Below are 24,991 nucleotides of genomic sequence, written 5' to 3'. Positions count from 1 at the left end.
TTGAACCATGTGTATCAAGTTCATTTTAATGAAATTCCTGAAGAAAGTTCATTTCGAGTGTCATTTTTGGAATCAGTTTTATGTCAAAGATGCAATAATCCTTCTGAACGGACAGAATACTATAATATGTGTCGGATTCAATTTCCTAGTCCTTTTAGTCCTGATAATTCGATGAAAAATTTGATTGAGAAATTAACTAATGATCCTTACGGCGAACTTATTGAAGACTACGTATGCTCAAATTGCCCAATAAGAACAAATGCCACAAAAAGTAGAACCCTATTTAATGTTTCTGATGCCTTGATCATTCAACTTGTAATTTTTTGCTATGATCAAACCACCGGACGCTTGAAGAAATTAGTTCCAAATTTAAATATTGAAACAGAAATAGAAAACGTTCTTCTCGGGACACTTGAATTACAAGCAATTGTTTATCATCACGGTGATACACCTGATAGTGGTCATTATACATCTGTTGTAAAATATAATGAACAATGGTATTCAGTAAATGATGATCATGTTACCGTTATTAAAGGTGATGAGTTTAACTGCAAAATTAGTGATAAAATAGTTCCATACATATTGATTTACAAGAAATGCAATCGAGAAATCGATTCTTTGCCTCTGAACTCCGATTATAAAATTCGTGACCAAACCTCTAGTGAAGATAGCATTTTCATTGAAAGTTCAGAAATTCCCAATACTTTCAAAATTGAATCAAAGTTAGTTGAAACCGACAAAGATAAACCTAAAGAAATAAATACAAATGGCAATTCGAATACCATTGATTTTTCTATTGATCAATCATCAAATATTCAACCAGAAAAAATGATGAAAAATGCCCTCCTCAAAGAATTAGAAAATCAAGAACGTAAAGTCACGGCATCGAAAAACAAGCTAGAGTCCGATATTATTAGGTCTACTCCTTTCAAAAGGAAGCGAAATTTCACAACTGTGTCAAAAAAGACTGCAATGAAAAAAGCCAGGTATAATCTCGATGATGTCAAAAAAGAGCTTTTTAAAGACACTGATAGAAAACGAAAGAAAGATATGAGGGATAACCAAGACGAATTTGAGAAAGAAAATGTTCGTAAATCTGATAAACTAAAAAAGGAAAGTTGGAGGAAAAATCTAGACGAATCAGACAAAGTAAAAGTTCGAAGATCTGACCAATTAAAAAAGGAAAATTTAAGAAAAAATCTAGATGAATCAGACAAAGCAAAAGAACGAAAATCTGCTTCAAAAAGAATGGAAATTTTAAGAAAAAATCTAGACGAATCAGACAAAGTAAAAGTTCGAAGATCTGACCAATTAAAAAAGGAAATTTTAAGAAAAAATCTAGACGAATCAGACAAAGCAAAAGAACGAAAATCTGCTTCAAAAAGAATGGAAATTTTAAGAAAAAATCTAGACGAATCGGACAAAGCAAAAGTTCGAAGATCTGACCAATTAAAAAAGAAAAATTTAAGAAAAAATTTAGACGAATCAGACAAAGCAAAAGTTCGAAGATCTGACCAATTAAAAAAGAAAAATTTAAGAAAAAATTTAGACGAATCAGACAAAGCAAAAGTTCGAAGATCTGACCAATTAAGAAAGGAAAATTTAAGAAAAAATTTAGACGAATCAGACAAAGCAAAAGTTCGCGGAAAAGATAAAATGAGGAAAGAAACTCACCGGCTTCTAAATAAATCAGAAAGGAAAAAAGAGTTTGATAAATTACAAGGTAAAAGTATGGTTGACCCATCGATCACCCTAACTAAAGCATTTGAAATCGTTGAGCAAGATTTTGAGTGTGCTATAAAAGAAGGCCCAACAAATAAATGTCATATTTGCATAAAATGGGAGTATAAAGGAAACGGTAAAAGATTTCTCCACAAAGAATATGAAAATTTGACCATGTTTGAATTGTGTGATGTGTGTAATACTGATTGCGATTCTGAAGAAATTTACTGGATTTGCAACTCATGTGATAAAGCCATAAAAAAAGAGCAACTCCCTGTACAAGCACAAGCCAATAATCTCCATTTATCACCAAAACTTCCAGAGCTAGAGGAATTATGCCCAATAGAAATGATGCTAGTTTCCCAAATAATTCCGTTTATGTTCATTGTACCAAAGCATAAAGGAGGACAGCAAGGTTTAAAAGGACAGTGTGTAATGGTACCAGCAAATCTTGACAAAATTCAGAAGGTTTTACCAAGAGTTTGCAATGACGAATTTTTGATTTCACTTGCTCTAAAACGACGTCTTTCTGATAAAAGTTCAGTCAACAAACAAAACATACGACCAGCTTTTGTAACAAAAGCATTGCAAAAATTAGTTGAAGTCAATAAATTTTATGAAAATGTTGCACCAAATTCTAGATGGGAGGATGAAAGTTTACGATCAGACCCAGAATTATGGTCACTTTTAACTGATAAGAATGCTCAACCTCAGGAAGATGAAAGCGATAGTGATGATAACATTGAAGGAAATGATCACAATCTTGAAAGACAAATGAAAAATAATAACTCCTCTCAACCAACTTTGTTATATGATATTGATGGTGCAACGATTTCTTCAGATAACGCTATCGATATTGCTCACCAACAATCTACTACTGACATAACATCTGATCAAGTCGTCAATATTGCTCCCTGTGAAAATGAAATACCAGTATCATTTTATTCAGAACCTGATTGGGAAGCTCTTGCATATCCAGCCCACTATCCTGATGCAAAAAATCATTTTAATTCTCCGAGAGATAAGAACATAACCCCATCAAAATATATTCATACTCGATTGAAATCCTCAGATGATCGATTCGCTTCAGATCCACAATATATTTTTAGTTCGTTGCATTGGATTGAAAGCTCTAATGTTGCTAGTGCAATTAGTTTCTCACAACAAAAGCATTTTCAAAGTGATATATCAGCAGGTAGATTAATGAATCCTCATAACGTTAGGCAAATGATTTCGGATGATCAAATTTTTCAAAATTCTTTCAAAAATATAAGAGGAACTCCACAGTGGTGTCATAATATGATGCTAGATGTTTTAGCAAAATGTCGAGTTTACGGACCAAGCACATATTTTCTTACGTGGACTGCAGCATTATTCAAATGGACTAATATTATCAAAGTAGTTGCTACACAATACGGAGAAAATCTAAGTGATGAAGATGTAAATAGGATGGACTGGAGTCAAAAAGTTCAATATTTTAAAAGAAACCCCGTGACAGTTGCCAGACAAATTGACCATGTTTTTAATAAGGTTTTCCCAAAAATGCTCATGAATGGTATGCATCCAATAGGACAAATTTTAAATTATGATGATCGCAGAGAATTCCAACACCGATCAGGTCTAGAACATGTACATGCTCAAATTCATATTAAAGATGCCCCTGTAATTGACGAAAATGACATTAGAAAAGACAATCAAGTTATTGATTTTATCGACAGATACATTACATGCTCATTACCAGACAAAGAGGAATATCCAAAACTTTACAAATTGGTGAATACTGTACAAAAACATCATCATACAACAACCTGTAGAAAGAAAAGTGGATCAAGATGTAGATTTAAAGCTCCATGGCCACCATGTGAAGAAACCCAAATCATTCGAGGAAAACAAATCGACAAAAACGATTATAGAGCAAGTAAAAAAATCTTAGATAAAGTTCTTGATGAAATAAATAATTGCAATAGTGACCTGCAAGATGTTACCCTTGATGATTTGTTGCGATCATGTGATCTTTCAAGAGAGGAATATTTCACTGCTTTAAACATGGTTCAAAAGAAACTAACAGTGCTCTATAAAAGAAGTCCAAATGAAACTAATATCGGTCCATACAATACTGTCATGATTAGTATCTTACAATCCAACATGAATATTCAGTATGTAACAAACATGTATGCAGTGTTAGCTTATATTACTTCTTACATGTGCAAGCCAGAAAGAAATATGAGTGAACTCATGAAAAAGGCACACAAAGAAGCATCCGGAAAAGATGTAAAAGATAAATTACGTGCTGTTGGCAATGTCTTTCTAACTAAACGTGAAGTATCGACTCATGAAGCTATCAAGCGAACGCTGTCTTTAAAAATGAGAACTTCTAATATCAATGTAGAATTTGTTATAACAGGCCCAAAAGAAAAACGTACGCGAATTCTGAAAAGTCCATCTGAACTAGCAAAACTTGATCCAGATTCCAAAAATATTTACAAAAACAGTATGTTCGACAAGTATCAGAATCGTCCTAACAAATTAAAAGATATGTGCTTAGCAGACTTTGCTTCTATTTATACGTACCCAAAGAAAAAAGAAAATGAAGAAGAAATAGAAGAAGCAAACGAAACAGATGATGAAATAAATGAAACTCTAGAAATAGATGACAATGCTCCAAAAACTATTACATTGAAAAACGGAATGGGAAAAATGAGAAAACGAAGTCGTCCATGCGTAATACGTTATCACAAGGTCAGCAAACTCAAAGAGAGGAACGAATATTTCATGGTACTCCTCCAATTATTCATGCCCTGGGAAAATGAAAATGACTTAAAAGGAAACTGTGATACCTTCGAAGAGAAATTCAATGAAGTCGAAGAGGAAATCAAACCAAATATTCTAAAGCATGATCCTTATTTTGGCAGAATCAATGACGTCGATTTAAATGATATACATGTCTATGACAGTTCTGATTCGGAAAGTAGTGACGACTCTCAAATTTTCCGAAAAAATGCCATCAATTGAAAAACCAAATCCATTTAGACTTTTTTTAAGTGGCGGTGCAGGAGTTGGAAAAAGCTTCTTAATAAAGTGTTTGACTGAACAACTTAAAAAGATTCTGAAAGAACCAGGACAAAATATAGATAGAGAACCATCTGTTTTTGTGACAGCATCAACCGGTAAAGCGGCAGCAAATGTTGACGGTACTACTTTGCATTCAGCTTTCGTGTTACCAATTTATGATGAAGGAAGAGGAATAATGCAAAAACGAGATTTAACTGGAAATGCCTTACATGAATTGAGGTTGAAATTCAAATATTTAAAGGTTTTATTGATTGATGAGATTTCAATGATTGGAAAAAGGAGTTTTGACGATCTAAATAGACGACTACAAGAAATTAAACAAATCAAAGAACCATTTGGCGAGGTTGCATTGTTATTGATCGGTGATTTCTTTCAATTACCACCAATTAAACAAAACTCAATATACAAGACAAAACTTGACTATGCTTGGGAAGAATTCAAACTTTATGAACTGGACGAAATTGTGAGACAAAGTGGAGATTCAGAATTTGCTGCATTACTTAACAGGCTTCGAGAAGGAAATCATACGCAAGCTGATATTGAAAAAATTCAGTCATTCGAACATACTGATACAACTGAATGGCCTGAGAACTTCATGAAAATGTACATCACAAACAACTTGAAAGACCAACAAAATGAAAAGAGCTTAAAATCTTTACAGGATTGGGATAATAAACGCACTTCAATAGCTAAGGATGAATCAAGACAAAAAGTAACTTTGAATAAATATGTTCCGATTAACAAAACTGCAGGACTTCCAAAAGAATTAATATTATGTGTTGGTGCTAGGGTTATGCTTACAATTAACAAAGATGTAGAGGATAAATTGATCAACGGATCTACCGGAATAGTGAAACATATCCAAGGCTTAAGAGATAACAAACCATGTGGCGTTATTTATGTTCAATTTGACAACCCTTTATCAGGAAATAAATTGAAAAATGCAAGATTGAAAGGAGAATTGAAAACGTGTGTTCCCGTTCAACCAGAAGTAAAAACATTCAAAACATCGAAAAATATTTATGTGACAAGAAAGCAATTTCCATTAATCGTTGCTTTTGCTACAACAATACATAAAGCACAAGGTAGCACATTAGAATATGCCAGTGGAGATCTAGATCAAACGACTAGAAGCGGAAAAGGATTAGCACCAGTTGGACCAGGATTACTTTATACACTTCTGTCTCGCGCAACATCGAGTGACAAGATTCATCTGCTAAATTTCATTCCTGAAAGGCACATTGTTGTAAATTCAGAAGCAAAGAAAGAAATGGAAGAAATGAGGACAAACAAAGTGTTATCAATAGTACATCCACTTGAGGAAATGAATAGTAAAAATTTGTGTCTGTACAATATTAGATCGTGGAATTTACATATCAATCATTTTCTTTCAAATGACTTGCATACATCCAGATGTTATTTATTATGTTTCACAGAGACTGGTAATAACGCTAGAGGAAACATTGAGGATAGTGAAAAACTACGACATTGGAAAACGATTCATCAGAGAACTGCCCATGGCTTAGCAATCAGTTACGATACAAATCAAGTAAATGTGATAAAAGAACTGAACACTGTTAGTGAATTAGAATTACTTCCACTTTTGGTGAGCATAAACGACAAACATTATTTGATTGTTTTGATATATAGACCTCCAACGAGCTCTGTTCCTTTATTTGCACAATCTCTTCAAATTGAGCTTGATAATCTACGGGGACAGATTAATGCGGAAAATTACTCAACCATTGTTCTTGGTGATTTCAATTTACCTGACAACAAAGAAATCGTCAATGAAGCATTACCACCAAATATCTTTCATCAAAGATGCGAACATCCAACACATATTGATGGAAATATTTTAGATCTTATTTTTGACGATCATCGCGAAACTCCAGCTCAATGGATGCCATCACCATACAGTGATCATTTTTTAATTTTCATTGATATCTGACTTTCGAAGATTAGAATTTATATTTCTTAAATGATATCCATTTTGACAAATAGAATTTTAAATGAAATTAAAATGGATCTTCTGCTTTTCAATTTATGTACATAATTTTTTATGCAATGTACCATAAAACTTTTAAATATGTAGATACTGTAAATAAAAATTGTGTATAATGTGAACATACAATGTAAATATTAAATTATTATTTTCACTCCTCTCCTAACCCATTCTTCCCTCATCAACAATCGATGATGAGATATTTAGACTAATGCATTGATTGCATTAGTTCTATAATGTCTGACTGATTGTTGTTTATTTTTTCCTGTAATGACTAAATCATCAGGTATATATCTAATCAAATTTTGTATCCAGAAATCTTCGAAAATTGCTTCATTTACAGACTATAGTCTGATTTTTCTTATTATTATTGCCTTTCTTCTGACGTTAATCATTAGGTAGGTCCATTCAGCATGTTGCTTGTTAGTAATAAGTTGGAGATTTGATATTTCACAGAAAAGTGCTACCAAGGGGTATTGCGGGTCCCATATCTTCCGAAGGACTTTTCTATTTGCCTTGAAATTTAACAAACTTCTTAACCTAAGGTTGAACTACCACTGGTGTAAAAATGAACGTTATAGCATAAGTAGAAAAAAAGCTCAATTTTTGCAATTGCAAATTTAACCGCTAAAAATCGCGAATTTTTTAACCAAAAATACATTCAAATATAGCGCTTTTGATTCTCTAAAACGATCAAAAAAAATTTCCATAATTATATTTGACTATCAAAAGTTACAGGCATTATTGTTTCCACTGCCAATTATATCTGGACAGAGTTTAGTTCGAAAGCTGTTAGTAATTTTTGAGAAAGTTTCATGTCTTTTGTCTGCTATCATTTCAGCTAGACACTTGTAAAATAACGTACATTCACGTCTCATCGCCCCATTTGCCGCAAAAACAAGCGGAGAAAAAGTCCCATTTTCGGCTTGCAAAGTGCGTTCACCATATTGTCTCTTCTTTTCGTGCTCATTGGATGATAAACAGTTCTCAATTTTTGAATTGCTGCACTTTCGAGCAAAGCTAATATTTCCGTCAAAGATTTGGGACATCACTCTAACCTTAGTCGTCACAATAAAAGAATATATTGGCTAACAATATGTTTTGCGTACCGTAATGTACGAAGCAAAAAAAACTGGTGCTCTATTGGGCTTTTCCAGAAAAAAACCGTGCGCCCCCTGTTGAGGAGTCCATTTCCATTCCAAGGGGGTTTTTTTCTGGAAAAGCCCATTATGAGAAAGAATTTTCTTTCGGTAAACAATTCCCCTATATTGATTCAAGTTATGACATAATCTCGTCAATTTGTGCTACCCGTTTTTTATAAGAACAAACTATATCAGAACAAAAGACTTCGATGGCCAAAATCCTAAGAACAAGTCCAGAATATTTTAAGGCTTTGTGATCTCGAAAACACCCGATTTCTTAGGAAGATGGGCAAAAATACTTACATTATGGTGAAAATAAGAACGCATTAAGAACATTTTTAGGCTTAAAACTAAAAGCGTTGAGAACATCCGAAGGCTTCAAAATGTTTGATGTTCTTATAAAAAGAACTTGTAGTGCAGCCGGTGTGACACTACTTTCGTTATAATACACGCAGCTCAATTTCTGACTGAATGTCAATGCTTTTCATTGCAATGTCAAACATCAGTAAAAATTTTCTTTTTAGATGACGTAATGGGGAAGCGAGAGATCCAAAACAATGAAAAGTTAAATTGGTCTTCCATGAATTGTCTCGTCAATTACCAAAACAGAGGTATTTTTTTGCGTGTTTGCTGTTTATCCTCCTTCTCCTTTTCAGCTACATAGCTGACGCTCTCTAAATGAGCCCCTCCCCCAGCGGACCTTCAATTCACGCAATCATGCAAATATTTTTCCCAAATTCACGCATATGCGCAATGATTGTTCGCAATTCACGTTATTGTTTTTCACGCGAAGCTTTCCAATTCATGCATTCGCGCAATTTTTTTTTATTTTCACGTATTCACGCAAATGAAAAAGTCCGTTCGCGCATTTGCGCAAACACGAGGGATTTGACTTTTATTGAATAGTAGAGTGTTGTTTATGACAGTTTCTTTTTTATGGTGACTTTTAATTTTATCGTATAATGAAGCGTATCGAATAGTAGAATGTCGTTTATGACAGTTTCTTTTTGATGGTGGCTTTCAATTTTATCGTACAGGGTGTCCCTAATTAAAGTATCGAGTTTGAACATGCGATTGAGTAGAAAAGTTTGTGTGTGTTATCGCTAAAATATAAGAACGTTCTCCATCACACAGGCTTATTACAAAAGGTAGTTACAACGTATAAATTAATCGTAATGACAAAGAAAAAAGAGGGAGAACTTAAAATACAATTTTGTGAACACGCACATAAAACTTTCTACTCATAGTTGTGTTTCGACTCGATACTTTAATTAGGGACACCCTGTATAATGAAACGTATCGAATAGTAGAATGTCGTTTATGAGAGCTTCTTTTTTATGGTGGCTTTCAATTTTATCGTATAATGAAGCGTATCGAATAGTAGAATGTCGTTTATGAGAGCTTCTTTTTTATGCTGGCTTTCAATTTTATCGTATAATGAAGCGTATCGAATAGTAGAATGTCGTTTATGAGAGCTTCTTTTTTATGCTGGCTTTCAATTTTATCGTATAATGAAGCGTATCGAATAGTAGAATGTCGTTTATGAGAGCTTCTTTTTTATGCTGGCTTTCAATTTTATCGTATAATGAAGCGTATCGAATAGTAGAATGTCGTTTATGAGAGCTTCTTTTTTATGCTGGCTTTCAATTTTATCGTATAATGAAGCGTATCGAATAGTAGAATGTCGTTTATGAGAGCTTCTTTTTTTATGCTGACTTTTAATTTTATCGTATAATGAAGCGTATCGAATAGTAGAATGTCGTTTATGAGAGCTTCTTTTTTATGCTGACTTTCAATTTTATCGTATAATGAAGCGTATCGAATAGTAGAATGTCGTTTATGAGAGCTTCTTTTTTATGCTGACTTTTAATTTTATCGTATAATGAAGCGTATCGAATAGTAGAATGTCGTTTATGAGAGCTTCTTTTTTATGCTGACTTTTAATTTTATCGTATAATGAAGCGTATCGAATAGTAGAATGTCGTTTATGAGAGCTTCTTTTTTATGCTGACTTTTAATTTTATCGTATAATGAAGCGTATCGAATAGTAGAATGTCGTTTATGAGAGCTTCTTTTTTATGCTGGCTTTCAATTTTATCGTATAATGAAGCGTATCGAATAGTAGAATGTCGTTTATGAGAGCTTCTTTTTTATGCTGACTTTTAATTTTATCGTATAATGAAGCGTATCGAATAGTAGAATGTCGTTTATGAGAGCTTCTTTTTTATGCTGACTTTTAATTTTATCGTATAATGAAGCGTATCGAATAGTAGAATGTCGTTTATGAGAGCTTCTTTTTTATGCTGGCTTTCAATTTTATCGTATAATGAAGCGTATCGAATAGTAGAATGTCGTTTATGAGAGCTTCTTTTTTATGCTGACTTTTAATTTTATCGTATAATGAAGCGTATCGAATAGTAGAATGTCGTTTATGAGAGTTTCTTTTTGATGGTGGCTTTCAATTTTATCGTACAATGGCACTACATCCACTTCTGAAAAGTAGAATGTCGAATTAGAGAGTGTCAACTGCGTTTGTATTAAGCTCTTTTCTCCGATATGTGTTTGTTGGACCATTGAGTTTTAAATCCCGAAGGACTAGAGATGGATTCTTGGATGGAAAATGAGGCCACTTGTTTCCCATCTGAAATGCATGACGCGCATGATTTTCACTCAAACACCAGATTGAAAATAAACTGAAGTGAAATATATCACTATTTTAAAAGATATGCCGCGCTTAAACAAAGAAAGTGTCAGGCGGTACAGTACGAATCTAAGGTTGCACCTTTTTTCCCCTTCGGGCTTTAAACTGCATGAATTGGACATGTTATGGAAAATACACGCTTTTTATAAGAATAGTGTATTTTGGCTGAGGGTGAGCATTATTCTTATCTTTCTATTGTTCTAAACAATAACATAGTGTGCAAGGAGGTTCCAGGTCCCACCTAAAATTTCAGGTCCCACCTAACCCTAACATTCCCACCCTCAATCCAGCCTCCCAGATCCCAGCTAAAAATGCTATCCCCACGGAAAAATTATACTAATTCGAGGAACAAAACAAAAATTCTTACAGTATAATGTTAAAAAGGAGAAAAGTTTTGTATAGTGAAAGAATTATCTATAGAATATAAAATTGAGAAATAAGAAAAAAATAACATTAACCTTTACCAAAGTTAATCTTTAACTTGTTTCTCCCACCTAAACCTGAAAATTTCCAAATCCCACCTGGAAATTTTCGACCCAAAACACCAAACCCCCCCTACTATTCTGGGGGAGTGCACACTGTGCAATAGGCCTATTGTTCTAACCCTGAAATCTCACCCTGATATTCTTATAGAAGTTATTCTTATAAAAGAAAAAGCGTGTAGGTTTTAGTAATTTCCCAGTACTTATTTTAGATAATATTCATTTAGAGGTTGATAGAATTTGGGGAATAAACTTGTGATATATTGAATCATATTGTCCTTTTAGATTGGTTGCCAACCTGGGATTCCAATGCAACAACAAATGAATTGAAAGTTGCCCATCACACAGGAAAAGGAGTTTCAGTCAGAGCAAATAGGGATAAATTGGTCCTTTCTCCATTTTCTAGATCACCAATTAAACATGAAAAGGTGCCGTAAACTCTCTCTAATTCGACCTTCTACCACTTAAATCTCTCTGGAATTCGAACTAAAACATTGGTGCCCTTCATCTAGAAAGTCGTTTAAAATTCTCTCCGTTAATCTTTTTATAGATTTTTATAATTTCGTCGTCTAGAGTAAAAGGAAAGAGGCGACTTTTTTCCTCTTAAGAGGCACTTGGGCAAAATTTGTGAAATTTTTCGATTTTTCGTTCTGACAAGGTCCCAACATTATTATCTCATTAGGTCCACTTTTCGAACTCCAGCGGCACATCCCCGTCGGCCGTCAAGGTCAGTGTCCCCCGCGCTTTTTCCTAACGTAACAGAGGAAGTTTCCTGATATGATATTGTTACTTTTCATTTTATTTACTTTATCGTAGACGTTCACCACAAGTAGTTGTTATGCGTCATTCAATCCTTCAGATGTCCAGTTTTCTTGCGATGGATCGTACGTATTCGTGGCTTATGAAAAATCAAGTTGTTTGTGGCAATGGAAATTAGTTGAACGGTGATCGAGTGAAGATGAAGTATCTGTCACTATTATTCACTATTATTGTCAGGTAATATTTTTACGTGAAAATTCCAATCATTTTCATCTAGACTTTTTATTTTTTATTTTAAGTCTCACGACCAGCTCCTTCGGCTTTCTTTAAACTGAATGGGATTACTATCCGACGCGCGTAAATAGCGACATTTGATTGGCTTCTTTGCTGTCCAATATTTTTGAATATATAGCTTCCATGGAGGCTACATATTTCAAAAATTGACGTCACACAACGAGTTCAATGACAATTGAGCATCTTCTTTTTGACGTTACGTCACAAAATAAAAATAAGACTTTTGAATAAAAAACTACCAAGAAACCAGATTTACGAGCATATAAATTGGAATTATGTTTGAAAACGAGAAATATTTTAGCGATGAACGGATAATAAACCATTTATTTGGACACAGTCTCATCCAATAATAAAAATATTAGGCTACGAGAAAAGATATTGGACGAGGCTGTGTTGAGTTTGATTGCTGAAAATGTTAGTAGAGAGAAATCTTCAACCTTTCTCATGTATTAAAAAGTGAAGCCTTAACTTTGTCCCGCAGTTCGAAATGTTTATACTAATAATAATAGAAACACGATGGTCAAAATCCTTTTTTTGTGGGTGCTTCCGTCAGAAAATATGACGTCATTTTCTCTCACGCATATCTTCATATATTGACCAAGGTTAGCATTATTTTTAATCATGAATAACAAGATTATTTTTAAATTGTATTTTAATTTCACCGGTAAGCACTGTACAGGGTGTCCCTAATTAAAGTATCGAGTCGAAACACAACTATGAGTAGAAAGTTTTATGTGCGTGTTCACAAAATTATATTTTAAGCTCTCCCTCTTTTTTCTTTGTCACTACGATTAATTTATACGTTGTAACTACCTTTTTTAATAAGCCTGTGTGATGGAGAACGTTCTTATATTTTAGCGATAACACACACAAACTTTTCTACTCAATCGCATGTTCAAACTCGATACTTTAATTAGGGACACCCTGTATATAATTCGGGCTTATAATTATTTTATTTGTTATAATATACGCGTACAAATTTAGAACGATGTAGATAATGATTTAATTTATTGATATAATTAGATTGTTTTTGTAAATTAATTAAGTAAATAGACTCTATTGATAAGTAATACTGTAAATTTTTCGGTTCTTTAATCCCACGTATACGATGTCGTAATAATCTCTAAAACAATGAATTTTGAAAGTTCCGTAGATGCTGGTCTGTTTACAGACAAAGTGTCACCTGAACTTTTCTGTTTATTAGATTCGCCAGAATTCTCAAAATTGTTTTTTAGGATTTGCTGAGAAATCGGATTTTCGTGAATTTTGACAAAGAATTGCGTAAATGCGTGAATTTTGGGTCAGTCGTTCATTGAATTCCATGATTTGTTTACAAAAAAATTGCGACTTTGAAATCAGAAATGATTCCGTTACAATGGTGAACCCACGGATTTGGAATATAAATTATTGTGACGTCATAAAATTATCATCGGTTGAGTGAACTTCTTCTCCATATATTTGTAAACACCTCCACTTCTGTAATGTTGGTGAATCATTCTTGAAATGAATTTGTTGATGAATATATCTGCGATACATCCAATTGTTGTTTACAGCAGAATCGATCAAAATCTTCTTTTCGATACTGTCAAAAGTCACGTAGGGCGTTCGTGCCCCGCATTTGTGATACAGTGGACCATTCTGCTTTAGCTGTAAGATATTACACCAATAATTGTGTCCAGTAATGTTGTAATGGAGATTGAATTTGAATTGAACACTCAACAACTTTCAATTTGTTTCCTTATATGCTCTCACCTGCTGGTTAAAGATAGGATATTTCTGAGGGTTCACAGAAAGGAAAAATTGGGAAAATTCAGTCTCATGTAATTTTAGTAGTTTTGGAACTAAAGCACTACAATAGCAATATCAATGCCATGATTGTTTGCTGGTACTTCCTGTAGAAAGAAATTAGTATACAATATGTAGAAAAGTACAAAATCACAAAAAGATCTCGCATTAGCAGGGGTCAAATCCCGGGGGGGGGTACTAGGGTTAGTGCTGAGGCGACGGGGGGGGGTGGCCGCCCGACTTTCGAACTTTGGACCCTTACCGGGACTAAAAAGGAGAAAACAAAGGAAAATTTTGCGAATTTTGCGACCCTTAGCGGGACAAATTTGACCAATTTTGACCAAATTTCGATCTTTCAGGGGGTAAAAAGTTGAAATTTTCCTATTTTTCCGACCCTTAGTGGGACTGAAATTTGATTTTCTGATTTTTCCGACCCTTAGCGGGACTTTGGAAGTCCAAAAAAGGTACCCTTAAGGGCGGCACATACCGTACCCTCCATTTGCCTAAGTACCCCACCCCCCACCCCCCCCCCCCCCGGGGGTCAAATTTTGTTTGAGTTAATTAGCGTATTACACCGGATTCGGTTTTCGTACATGATATTTCCCATGCTACTTTTCAACGTCTTCTTAATATTTTTAAGAATATCTTCCCCCCCGGGGGGGGGGGGGGGTACTTAGGCAAATGGGTGCCGGGTATGTGCGAGCCATAAGGGTACCTTTTTTCATTCCTCAAAAGTCTCTCAAAGGGGTACAAATTCAAAAGTTAGTCTCTGAAAGGGTCCCAAAATCACGAAAATCAAAAATTTCTCTCTCAAAGGGTCACGATTTCCAAAAATTTTGACCAAAATTTGGTGAAAATCAAACCAAAATTTGGAAAAAATGGACCAAAATTTAGGAAAAAGTCTCTCAAAGGGTCCCAAAATCACCAAAATTTTGTCTCTCAAAGGGTCGATTTTAGATTTTCGGCTCGGACATACCCGTCACCTCGCAAACCTAGTACCCCCCCCCCCGGGCTTCCACCCCAGTAAATTTAGAAGTCTATACAGCAGTACAGTCGAAATTATTTCAAGATTAATGTAAACAAACGTAATCTGAACTTTTTTCATTTTTCAGACAAAAAATGGCGCGCTGCATGTAGAACTTAAATCGGCTTAATTTGGCTATCATTGCCAAATTAAGCTAAATTTTAATAAGATAATCACATCTTTTCACTCCGCCCTAAAAAGAGAAAAGTTTTTCGCTTTAAATACTCTTCTTAGTACAAGTGACAAGTCCATGTAGTAAGATTGACGCGGATTTTACTTGTTCTCAAGATATTTAGGTTTGACTATTTCATAAATCCAAATTAAGTCATTAATATCCTAACTAGGATATAAATTCTAGCCTAATTAGGCGAACATCCTAGTTTGGCCATCATATCCTAATTTGCAATAGTTCCTGACTGAGTACCAGTGGATACCCCTTAAAACCACATACCCCTTAAAACCCACAATGTTGCATTTTTGGCTTTCATAACTACCAGATTTAATTTTATGTGGTATGTTTCACTTTTTTACAACCTCTTATAAATGTTCTTTCATAAAATACCAAATTTTAAGGATTTTAAAGATGCTAAAGTATCTTAAAATTCGAAGTTATTCAAAATTTTATCAAAAATCCCTTCAAAAAATCAGGTTTTTTGGACCTAGAAATTACACAATTGAATTTAAGGTCATAAAACCTATACTTTTTAGATACCTATACTTATGGTAGGTATGAAAAAATCATTTTCATCTTCGTGAATAGACCCCAACGAAAATGACAGGCCCTTAAAATTCTACTTTAAAGCACTTTTATGGTGATGATCAATAAAATCTGAAAATCGACTTTCTCAAAACCTGGTCATGTTGCATACCAAAATGTCACAAATTTGATGGAGATTTAGAAAAACATTAGAACCATAGGTCAAAAATGAAGCGAATGAAGGTTTTGGCCTTTCGTAGCCGTTTTTGACGAAAAAACCACACACAATTGCATTATGGGCATGAAATCCTGAAAAATGAAAATATTGTTGTGGGAATGAATTTCTAGCAAGTCTTTGAACCATTGAATCACGAAGCAACACCAAATTTGTATCCATCAGCTTGAGTATCCCGTTAGCAAGGGTCGGACTTTGTGGTTTTTAGCCTTATTTTTGTAGGTTTTAAGGGGTATTTTGATTTTAACACATATTTTTGAGATCATTTAGGTACTAATGGTATATTCATAACATTAGTAACTTTACAGTGAATCACTGTTCAAAATTTGAGGTCAAAAGAACTTTTTTGTAAAAAGTTATTCGAGAAAAACCATTTTGTAGGTTTTAAGGGGTAAATAGCTAAAACTGCACTTTTTCACTTCCTCGTGAAAAACTGAAAACTGTTTTCTACAAAACATCACTGCTAGGGAAGACAATCATAGACAACGTACTTTCAACACAAAAAGTTTCAGCCTTACAGTCCAACTAAACAATGAGATAGAGGGTACCACTTTTTATTGTGGGTTTTAAGGGGTATCCACTGGTAAGGTGATTCAACTCAATGGTTGAGTTTAGTACTATACCTTCATTATTTATGCAGCATGAGCTTTTTGGATAAACTTTCGAGAAGAAATACAACTATAACCAATACAAAACAAATTTTGTCATAAAAATGAACCATCCTTTCAACATCAGTTTATTTATGAATTATTATGGAACTTCATGTAGTGCAAAATAAATCAAGTTTGTTGTTTTCTAATCCTATTATTTGGGACCTTAGAGTAATCTTTGAGTACGGCACGTAAATGTGTAAACAAATTTAAAAAAAAATCAAAACAAGTGACGGATATCAACCTCTTTTATATTCCGCATGAAAAAATTACGTCACACAAATAAAATCTCAAAAATATCACATTATAAATACACAGTCGCGTTATGGCAGGGAGGGGGTGCGAGCCATTTTTCGAGGGGGCGTTGAAAAAACAGGGGTGACAAAATCAATAAATGAGACTAGGAAAAAATAACCTTCATTTCTTTTTTCAAAACCTTTGCGCCCTTAGCTTGCTAGCTAGCGCCACAAAGAACAGGGCCGGCGAATCGGTTTTAAAAGTGAGTAATCTAAATGATTATACTTACTAAGGAGGCCCCACCATGGTTGGGGCCGACGGGCCGGAAAAATTATTTTTGAAATTATGGTAATCTACATTGGCTTAGAAGTGATCTAAATTTAATTTTTATGAAGTTATTGGAATGAAAAAATCAAAGAGATTAAAAAAGTAACTAAAACGACGCTCTCGAGTCGACACAAACTCTCTACCAACTTCATCTAAATAAAGTTTATCCGTTAGATTTTTATGGATATGGAGCAAAGAAAGATTGTTAAACCGTTTTGGCTTCATTGTTGAACGTAGCCAATTTATTTTTCTCTCACCCTCTCTTTCTCTCTTTCACTCTTTTTTTTTGCAAAAAAGTGGGGGGCTATAGCATTGAGTGGCCTTGAACTGGACATAATTCGAACTCAACACGTGCTTGTTTCATCAATTTGGATTTGATATCAATGAAATCAAGTTGCATTTCTTTACAGGCTTTGATGAGTTGACCTCCTTCGTCACAAAGAAGTCGTTTCGGGTAACCGTGGTCACAGGAGAAGCGATTGAAAGCAAGGATGAATGATGTTGTTCCATAATCGTCCATAACCTTGATTTTGACAGCTGATGTAGAGCAACAGCAGAAGACAGCCAACCATATTTTAACTGTCTTTCGTTTGTGATGTGGTGTGTAGCATTGGAACGGTCCAGATAGGTCGACTTGGGTGTAGAAGAATGCTGGAGCTATGGTGATATTGCATCTGGAGATTGGACCCATAGCCATGTCGATGGTTCGTTTGGCCAAAAACTTGCAACGTTGACACGAACTTTTGATGGATTTGATAAGAATTCGACCTTCAAGGATGTAAACTTTCTTGAGGACATAGCGAAGTGTGGACTCTATCCCAGCATGACTGACTTCTGGATGATTCCAATGTGTGTCGAGGATGATGCTATATGCAATTGGTGATCTTCTGTCTATAACTGGTACACAAAAGGATGTCGAAGATAAATCTTTCATTGATTTGGTGAAACGTCCAACTATGGATACTTGATCATCGGCGAGGATTCGACCAGTGTACACCAAGATTCCATTGTCGTTGAGTCTGGTGATATTTTCATATTTTGATTTTGGAAGGAATTGAATTATCTCTTGTGATGCTTTCCTGTAGAAATACGTCTCGGCAGCTTTGATCTCGTCATCGTTAATGAGAATGGTTGAATGTTTCATCATGGTGAGTTGGGAACGAGATTTATCTTTTGTACGTTTGAGTAGAGTGTAAACATACTTGAAGACGATTGCCATGATACGAATAACTGTAGAAAACTTGTGTTGATTTGGGTTCAGAAGGTATTGAGAGAATTTATACCTTTCAGATGTTTCTTTGAATGATAAAATGTGATAACTTTGAACGATAGTATGTTCCTTGTTGATTTCAGCCATCTGTTTGTTGGTGATCGTAACTTCAGATGCTGATTGGATGGGAAATGATGACTGTGATTGCTTCATCCACTGATGTCCATTGATCCAATTAGATGATTGGTCGATATCCTGGAATGTGGCTCCTCTTCTGGTGCCAAGGTCTGCAAGGTTTTGATCTGTTGGAACGTAGTACCAATCTTTCTTGTCCGAGAAACGAAGGATTTCTAAGACGCGACTTCGAACCCACTTTTTCAAAGGTTTGTCGTCATTGCTTATCCAGTACATTGCAATTTTGGCTATCGGTCAGCTTGATAGATGAATCATGAAGACTTTTCAATGATCGTTTAACGATTTCGCTTGTGTGAGTGTTTACGAGAGCAGCAAATAATTCTGCCCGAGGTAGAGTGTAATCTTTTGGTACGACTTTCGTTCTGGCGAAAATGAGTTGTGATGAAAATTCCCCATGAGGTCGAGGAAAACGAGCGTAAATTGCAGTGCAGATGAGTGATTGAGATGCATCCCCAAAATCTACGGTATTGACTTTTAATGAAGTTGCATCTGAGGGAATAACAGCACGTTTGAATTTGATATTTGGAATCTCTTGCATCATCTCGAAATGATCTAGCCAGATTGGGCGAACTTCGTCTGGAATCTTATCATCCCAGTCGAGTTGTCGAGTTGAAAGTTCGTGGAGATTGAGCTTGAGAGTGGCAACAATTGGTGCGATTCGTCCGGTAAGGTCGAAGATTTCTGCGACTTTAGAAGCACAGTGACGTCTTGTCAATCGTTATGGGATGATATTGATGGTTTCAGTTGATTTCTTCCCTCTACGTTTCTTTGAAAAATTCAATTCGGATATATTGATTGAGAGCTCATCGGTTTTGGGGTGCCATATCATGCCTCCGACGCCAATTGTGACACCATCATCCGTTAGCTGTTCTGGTGGATCAGATCCGGAAAACGTGATTCCTTTTAGCTTGAAATTACCATGACTCAGGACGAATTCAATTCAATTTCATCAGCTCTTTGGTGTGCATCTGGAATAGTTGATGCACCTGTTATACAATCATCAACATAGACGTCGTGTTGAAGAATTTCGTCAACTTTAGGATATTGATCTTTGAAGGATGTCGAGATCGAACGAAGGGCGTATTCGGCTTGATTGCCACTTGGACGAATGCCATAGATCAAAGTCTTTATGATCTTTTCTTTTGGAGCTTTGGTTGAGTCAAGTGATTCTTCCCAGAGGTAACGTTGGTAACACCAATGGGATTCGTGGAGTCTAATGGTGTTGTACATTTTTCTAATGTCAGTATGAAAGCCGATGGGATGGATTGTCCAACGGATGAGTATTTCCTGGAGTTTATTGAGACTGTTGTGACCTTTAGCCAGTAAATCGTTGATGCTAAAGCCAGTTGATGTTGGATGTGATCCATCGAAAACGATTCTACAAGGAGTTGTGACAGATGAAGCTTTCCATACGACTCTCCAAGGTATGAAGTTGTGGATCGATGTGTCCTTGAGCATTGATTGTTGTTGAGCATTAAGATTTTCAATGTAGTCCACAAAACCAAGATCTTGAAGTTTTGCTTCAGATGAAATGATTTCGACTTTATCTGATGGAGAGTTGTTGAGTTTTCGAAGCTGTTGGTGATATATCTTCAGGGCGATGGTCTTGTTTGGTGCCAACTTTGTGAGAGGGTCTGCAACAAAGGGTAGAGTTGCAGTGACAATTTTCGTATCAGGGTCGATTTTAACAGAAGAATCAATGATGTTCTGCTCATATTCTTCTTTGATGCTGATTTCCTCTGGGATGTTTGAATTCTTACAATCGTTGCATTCTCTGCACTTGATGCACCGATAAGATATGGTTGAACCAGTTGATTCTATCTCTTCTTCGAATTGCTTGATGGGATACGATGAGTAAGAAAATAACTTGTTGACATCTGGATTCACTTGAATTCCAGTTCGGTACAATGATAATTGATCACTCAAAAATCCAAGGAAGTTGGTTTGATTGAAGAATGTTTGATGGATTTTCGTGAAAATCTCATGAGGTCCTCCAATAACCCCACGACCACCATCTTGGTTGTTGAAAACTGATTCATAGATCGTCAGTCCTGACGCAAGTTGATATACGACTTTTGGGTGATATCGTAAATAGCTAATACCAACCATGAAGTGGACATCTCCTCCGATACTTGAAGGTACAGATGGAAGTTGAGTTGAACAATGATCGGATGAGTGGTAGCTTTGAGCAATCTCCGTGTAAACATCAGTGAGTGGATACTGTGGAAAGGTAGCGGTTATCGTATCAAGTGATATGCCATTGAATGATGCTAAATTGCCATCGTGCATTGGAATTTTGACGTTGAAGGTTCCAAATGACTGCAATGATGTTTGACCAACTCCACCGATGGACGTAACTTGGGATGACATTTTTGTAGCTCTTGAACCAAGTGATTGAATGGCTGAACGTTTGACGATAAAGTCACTACACCCTGTGTCATAGAAGATAGTCTATGGGGTGTTGTCAATTGAGATTGTTTGTAGCATGTAGATACCACGCTGGTCAGTTGATTCTTTATCACCAGATGTTGGAGTCGTCTTGAACGATTCATGTGCATGAAATGATAAACTGATGTTTTTGGAAAATTCTGGCAGATTGGAGCTTCGGACACAGCGTTGTTTGTAAGTTGATAACAAATCTTTGTTGACTTGATCCTCCTTGTGGTCGTTGCAAACAAGGACGTGTTTTTTGGTTGGATACTTCTGGTGGATAGGATTTGGGCAGGTGTAATCACGTTGACATCTCCCTTCTTTGTGCTTAGGTGATGAAGCATCAGCACCTGGAAAAAGGCACTGAAAGCAGTATCTTTTGCTTCTTAGTAACGAGAGTCTATCAGCTGGACTTAATTCTACAAACTTCTTGCAGGTGTAGTACTGAAGAATCCTGGTGCCTCCAGGACCAAGAGTGGATACATGTTCATCAGTTCCGTCTTTTGCACCACAGATAAAGCAAATGGGCTCAGATTGAGGTATGGAAGGAAAAGAAGAAAATCCATACCTCTGAGTCCCATTGTTCTTTGATGAGTCTTGGTTTGATCCAGTTCGTTTGGATGAATCTTGGTTGTTTGGACGTTTGTTATCGGTCTTGTTGTCTTGAATGCTTGATTTCACTGTCAGCTTCTGGTGTTGGATTTTCAGCTCATCTTCGAGGAAGGTGCACAGTTTTGACCAAGTCTCCTCAGGTGTAAGAGTGACGTTTGATATCTGTGTTAACCATCTTGATAGCCTGGCATCACCAAGCAGGTTATAGACTTTGTTGATTGCACCACCGTAATACAGATAATTCTCGACGTGATGTTCCCTTGCCAAAGATGTAAGGTCCTTGATGAGGTTGACAATTATTGGTCATTGATTCAATGATTGATCCAGTGTCTTTGGAGCGTTGAATGGAACTTGATGACGTCAGTTGGTTGATTTTTCTTTGGAGGATGAGCATGACGTTGCCATAGGCTTGATTCAGTCGATCCCAAATTTCGTCTATGTCATCTTGAGTTTTGACACAACTCAGGGCTGGTTCCTTCAGATAGTTATTCTTGAGTAAATCAGCAAGTAGATGTTTCGGAGTAGTTTTGAAATGTAGTTTTTCAAATTTTGACTTGAAGGTATAAATATCGATACTATCTGAATATCCAGAAAATTTCTCAAGTTTAATGTTCAGGTTCGATTCAGAAAACAACTTTTGCTTATAGACTTGACGGTCATCGATTTCTTTGTTGAGATCTCTGATGTACACAGATTTTAATAAAGTCAAATGATCATACCGTTCCAATAGACGTTGGATTGCTTCTGTAGTAGTTTCATTGTTGGTTTCAGCTGAAGAGATGGATTCAAGACGTTTTGAAGTTTCATTGACTAAGTTGATATGTGATGATAGATTTGATTTCATGTCCATTAACTCCTCGTTGGAACAGTCTTTTGGTTGGCGTGAGAACTGAGTAATAAGCTCCTCGATAGAATTTTTAGAATCTTTTATTGAGAATAGAAGTGATTTTTCCTTACGGTCAACAGCATCACTTTCCTGCTTTGCTTGTACCATTTGAAAATGACGTTTGGATCTGGTAGCATTCTTGATGTAATCCTTCATCACGTTGAGTGTCTCTAGGATGGTTGTTGTCAAGATTGGATCGGGGGTTTTTCAGTAACGAGAGTTTGTTTGTTCATTGGAACGAATGGATTTACGTAACTCGATTAACCTCTCGATGACGTCTTTGTAGTCAGCTCCAGGTTCGACAGGATTTTCGTCAATAGTGTCAGCTACCTCCTGGATAAGGACTTTGATGTTGATTGCAGATTGAGATGGCATCTCGTTGAATGTTGATTTTGTTGAGTAGATTTGAAATTCAGTTGAAGACTCCTTTGACGTGGCAACTTTCTCGACTAGCTGCCCAGTAGAGTTGAGTATTTTGTAATCGATCCGACGAAGATTACGTCTTGACATTCAGGTAAATTGAGTAACGTGAACAAGTTGATAATAAGTTGAGAGATTTGACTGATTCAGTTGAAAGAATGAATTGAATTGATTGACGATTTGCTGCACGATCAGCGGATGTTGAGATGGGTTCTGTTTGAATGTAAGTCCACGCACACACACAGACAAGAATTTGTAACGTTGATTGATGAATTGATATTGAGGTTCAAGTTCAAACTAAAAAATAAAATGAATGAAAATTCCTAAGTTTCTAATTAACAAAATAAATTGAGCCTTGAATTATAAATGTATTTGACAAGTAGAGCCTAACTTAACTTAACCTAAGGCCTGAACAGTCACTATGCAAAAAGAAACAAAGAAAACAGAAAAAGTGCAAACACGAAGCAAGAAAAACCTACCAGCTGGCCAAGAATGTGTGCTGGAAATGTGAGCCAGTGAAAATATTCATTTGTCATTTGTCATTTAAAGTCATATTGATGTTGACTCTCTCATAGTCAACTTGTGACTGAGTAGCGAGTGAGAAAAAGTTGGCCTTTTTATAATACAGGGTGTCCCTAATAAAAGTATCGAGTTTGAACATGCGATTGAGTAGAAAGTTTTAAGTGTGTATTCACAAAATTGTATTTTAAGCTCTCCCTCTTTTTTCTTTGTCATTACGTAACAATATGTGATGGAGAACGTTCTTATATTTTAGCGATAACACACACAAACTTTTTTACTCAATCGCATGTTCAAACTCGATACTTTTATTAGGGACACCCTGTAGATTTGATACAAAAAAACTAGTTTGACAAGATATAAAAACAATGAATATATAACACTCTTGAGAAATCAAATGATGATTAAATAAAATGCGTGTGAAATAATTAATTACTAGATAATGACTAAATGACAAAATGATAATAACTGACAAAGTATTTGAAATAATTGATAACATAGATAAATGACTTTAAAACATAGAACAAAACAAACGACGCATGAAACACGAGAATGCACAAGAGAGAAGAGACGCTGAAAAAGAAAGCACTGGGAAAACAAAAGACGCTGGGGACAAAAAGACACTGAAAATTGAACTATAAAATATTTTTGCTTTTTTAAATATACTAAAAATTTGATGAATCACATTACAAGTACAGCCCGACAAGAAAATAAAGTTTAAAGTGATATATTCTACAAACAAGTTATCATTTTTTACAAATATAAAAAAATAAAACACCAAGTCTTTTAAAATCAAGTGCCGTCTACCACTTTACTTTTCCTGGATGAAGTGCCGACTTTATTGGTAAAACAGATAGAAATCTTCACGAGCGTTGTGTGGAGCATGTCACCTCTAATAAGAATAAGTCAAGTAATATTGCAATTTATGATCATCTAACCAGTTCTCAAGAAATGCGTTACATGACCAATCTTCTACATCATGGACTTGACAAAATCTGAAACGAGAGACTACTACCTAAACTGCGAAGAGAACAATACAAAGATCATCGATTCAGCCTCAAATTGGAACATTCTTCTTATAAAAGAAGCATTATACATTAAAAGAAAATTACCTATTTCGAACCACGGCCTTAAAGCCTCAAGAGATTTATATCTTTTTTCCTAGGTTTTGTCTAATTTTTGTCTCTTCAGTCATTTCTATCGTCTTGCCTCCTATTCAGGCCTCTTTGTTTTAGCCTTTCTTTGTCCATTGGGATTTTGACTAATTATTTACTCATGTCTTGTATTTTTCTATTGTTTACTATTCACCACATTTTATTGATTAATTGTTCTATTCCCTAGTGAACATTTTCTAATTTTAATTGTTTTAATTAGCAAGATTTTTACATAAAACTCATCGACACGTTTGTAAGAGAGCTTTTACCTGAATGATGTACTAGTTTTGAGTACGAAATATTGTAATTTAAAAAAAACTCACTTTGTTGTTTTTCATGTATTGAAAAGTCAAAATGAACATTTTCGGACTTTCTTTTATATTGTATGTATATGTATAATCCAATCAAATTACATTTCTAGAGATCTTACAAA

The 24,991-nt window shown here is 35.3% G+C and overlaps 2 protein-coding genes and 1 long non-coding RNA gene across 4 annotated transcripts in view; 1 reads left to right on the top strand and 2 right to left on the bottom strand.

Annotated features, from left to right (window-relative positions):
* The window catches only part of LOC136808322 (echinoderm microtubule-associated protein-like 4), a 56,002-nt gene extending 43,340 nt beyond the window's left edge, over nucleotides 1-12,662 (top strand). For both annotated transcript variants that reach the window (XM_067064856.1, XM_067064855.1), the window contains 3 exons: nucleotides 8,466-8,552; nucleotides 11,410-11,552; nucleotides 11,941-12,662. In XM_067064856.1, the coding sequence (XP_066920957.1) occupies nucleotides 8,466-8,552; nucleotides 11,410-11,552; nucleotides 11,941-12,072 (362 nt within the window). In that variant the 3' untranslated portion in view covers nucleotides 12,073-12,662. The remainder of the gene's footprint in view (nucleotides 1-8,465; nucleotides 8,553-11,409; nucleotides 11,553-11,940) is intronic.
* A 4,774-nt stretch (nucleotides 12,663-17,436) lies between these two features.
* On the bottom strand, nucleotides 17,437-18,753 carry LOC136808318 (uncharacterized). The gene has a single exon (XM_067064851.1). The coding sequence runs from the start codon at nucleotides 18,751-18,753 to the stop codon at nucleotides 17,437-17,439; it is 1,317 nt and encodes a 438-aa protein (XP_066920952.1).
* Nucleotides 18,754-23,146: 4,393 nt separating this feature from the next.
* LOC136808327 (uncharacterized) lies at nucleotides 23,147-23,402 on the bottom strand. Its single transcript, XR_010846866.1, has 2 exons — nucleotides 23,365-23,402; nucleotides 23,147-23,182 (listed from the first exon to the last, which is right to left on the bottom strand). It is a non-coding gene; the product is annotated as an uncharacterized lncRNA (long non-coding RNA).
* Between the last annotated feature and the right edge of the window lie 1,589 nt (nucleotides 23,403-24,991).

The sequence above is a fragment of the Clytia hemisphaerica genome, unplaced genomic scaffold, assembly GCF_902728285.1.
Source record: "Clytia hemisphaerica strain Z4C2 unplaced genomic scaffold, Clytia hemisphaerica genome assembly, whole genome shotgun sequence".
Lineage (NCBI taxonomy): Eukaryota > Metazoa > Cnidaria > Hydrozoa > Leptothecata > Clytiidae > Clytia > Clytia hemisphaerica.
This window is presented reverse-complemented; position numbering and strand designations above follow the sequence as displayed.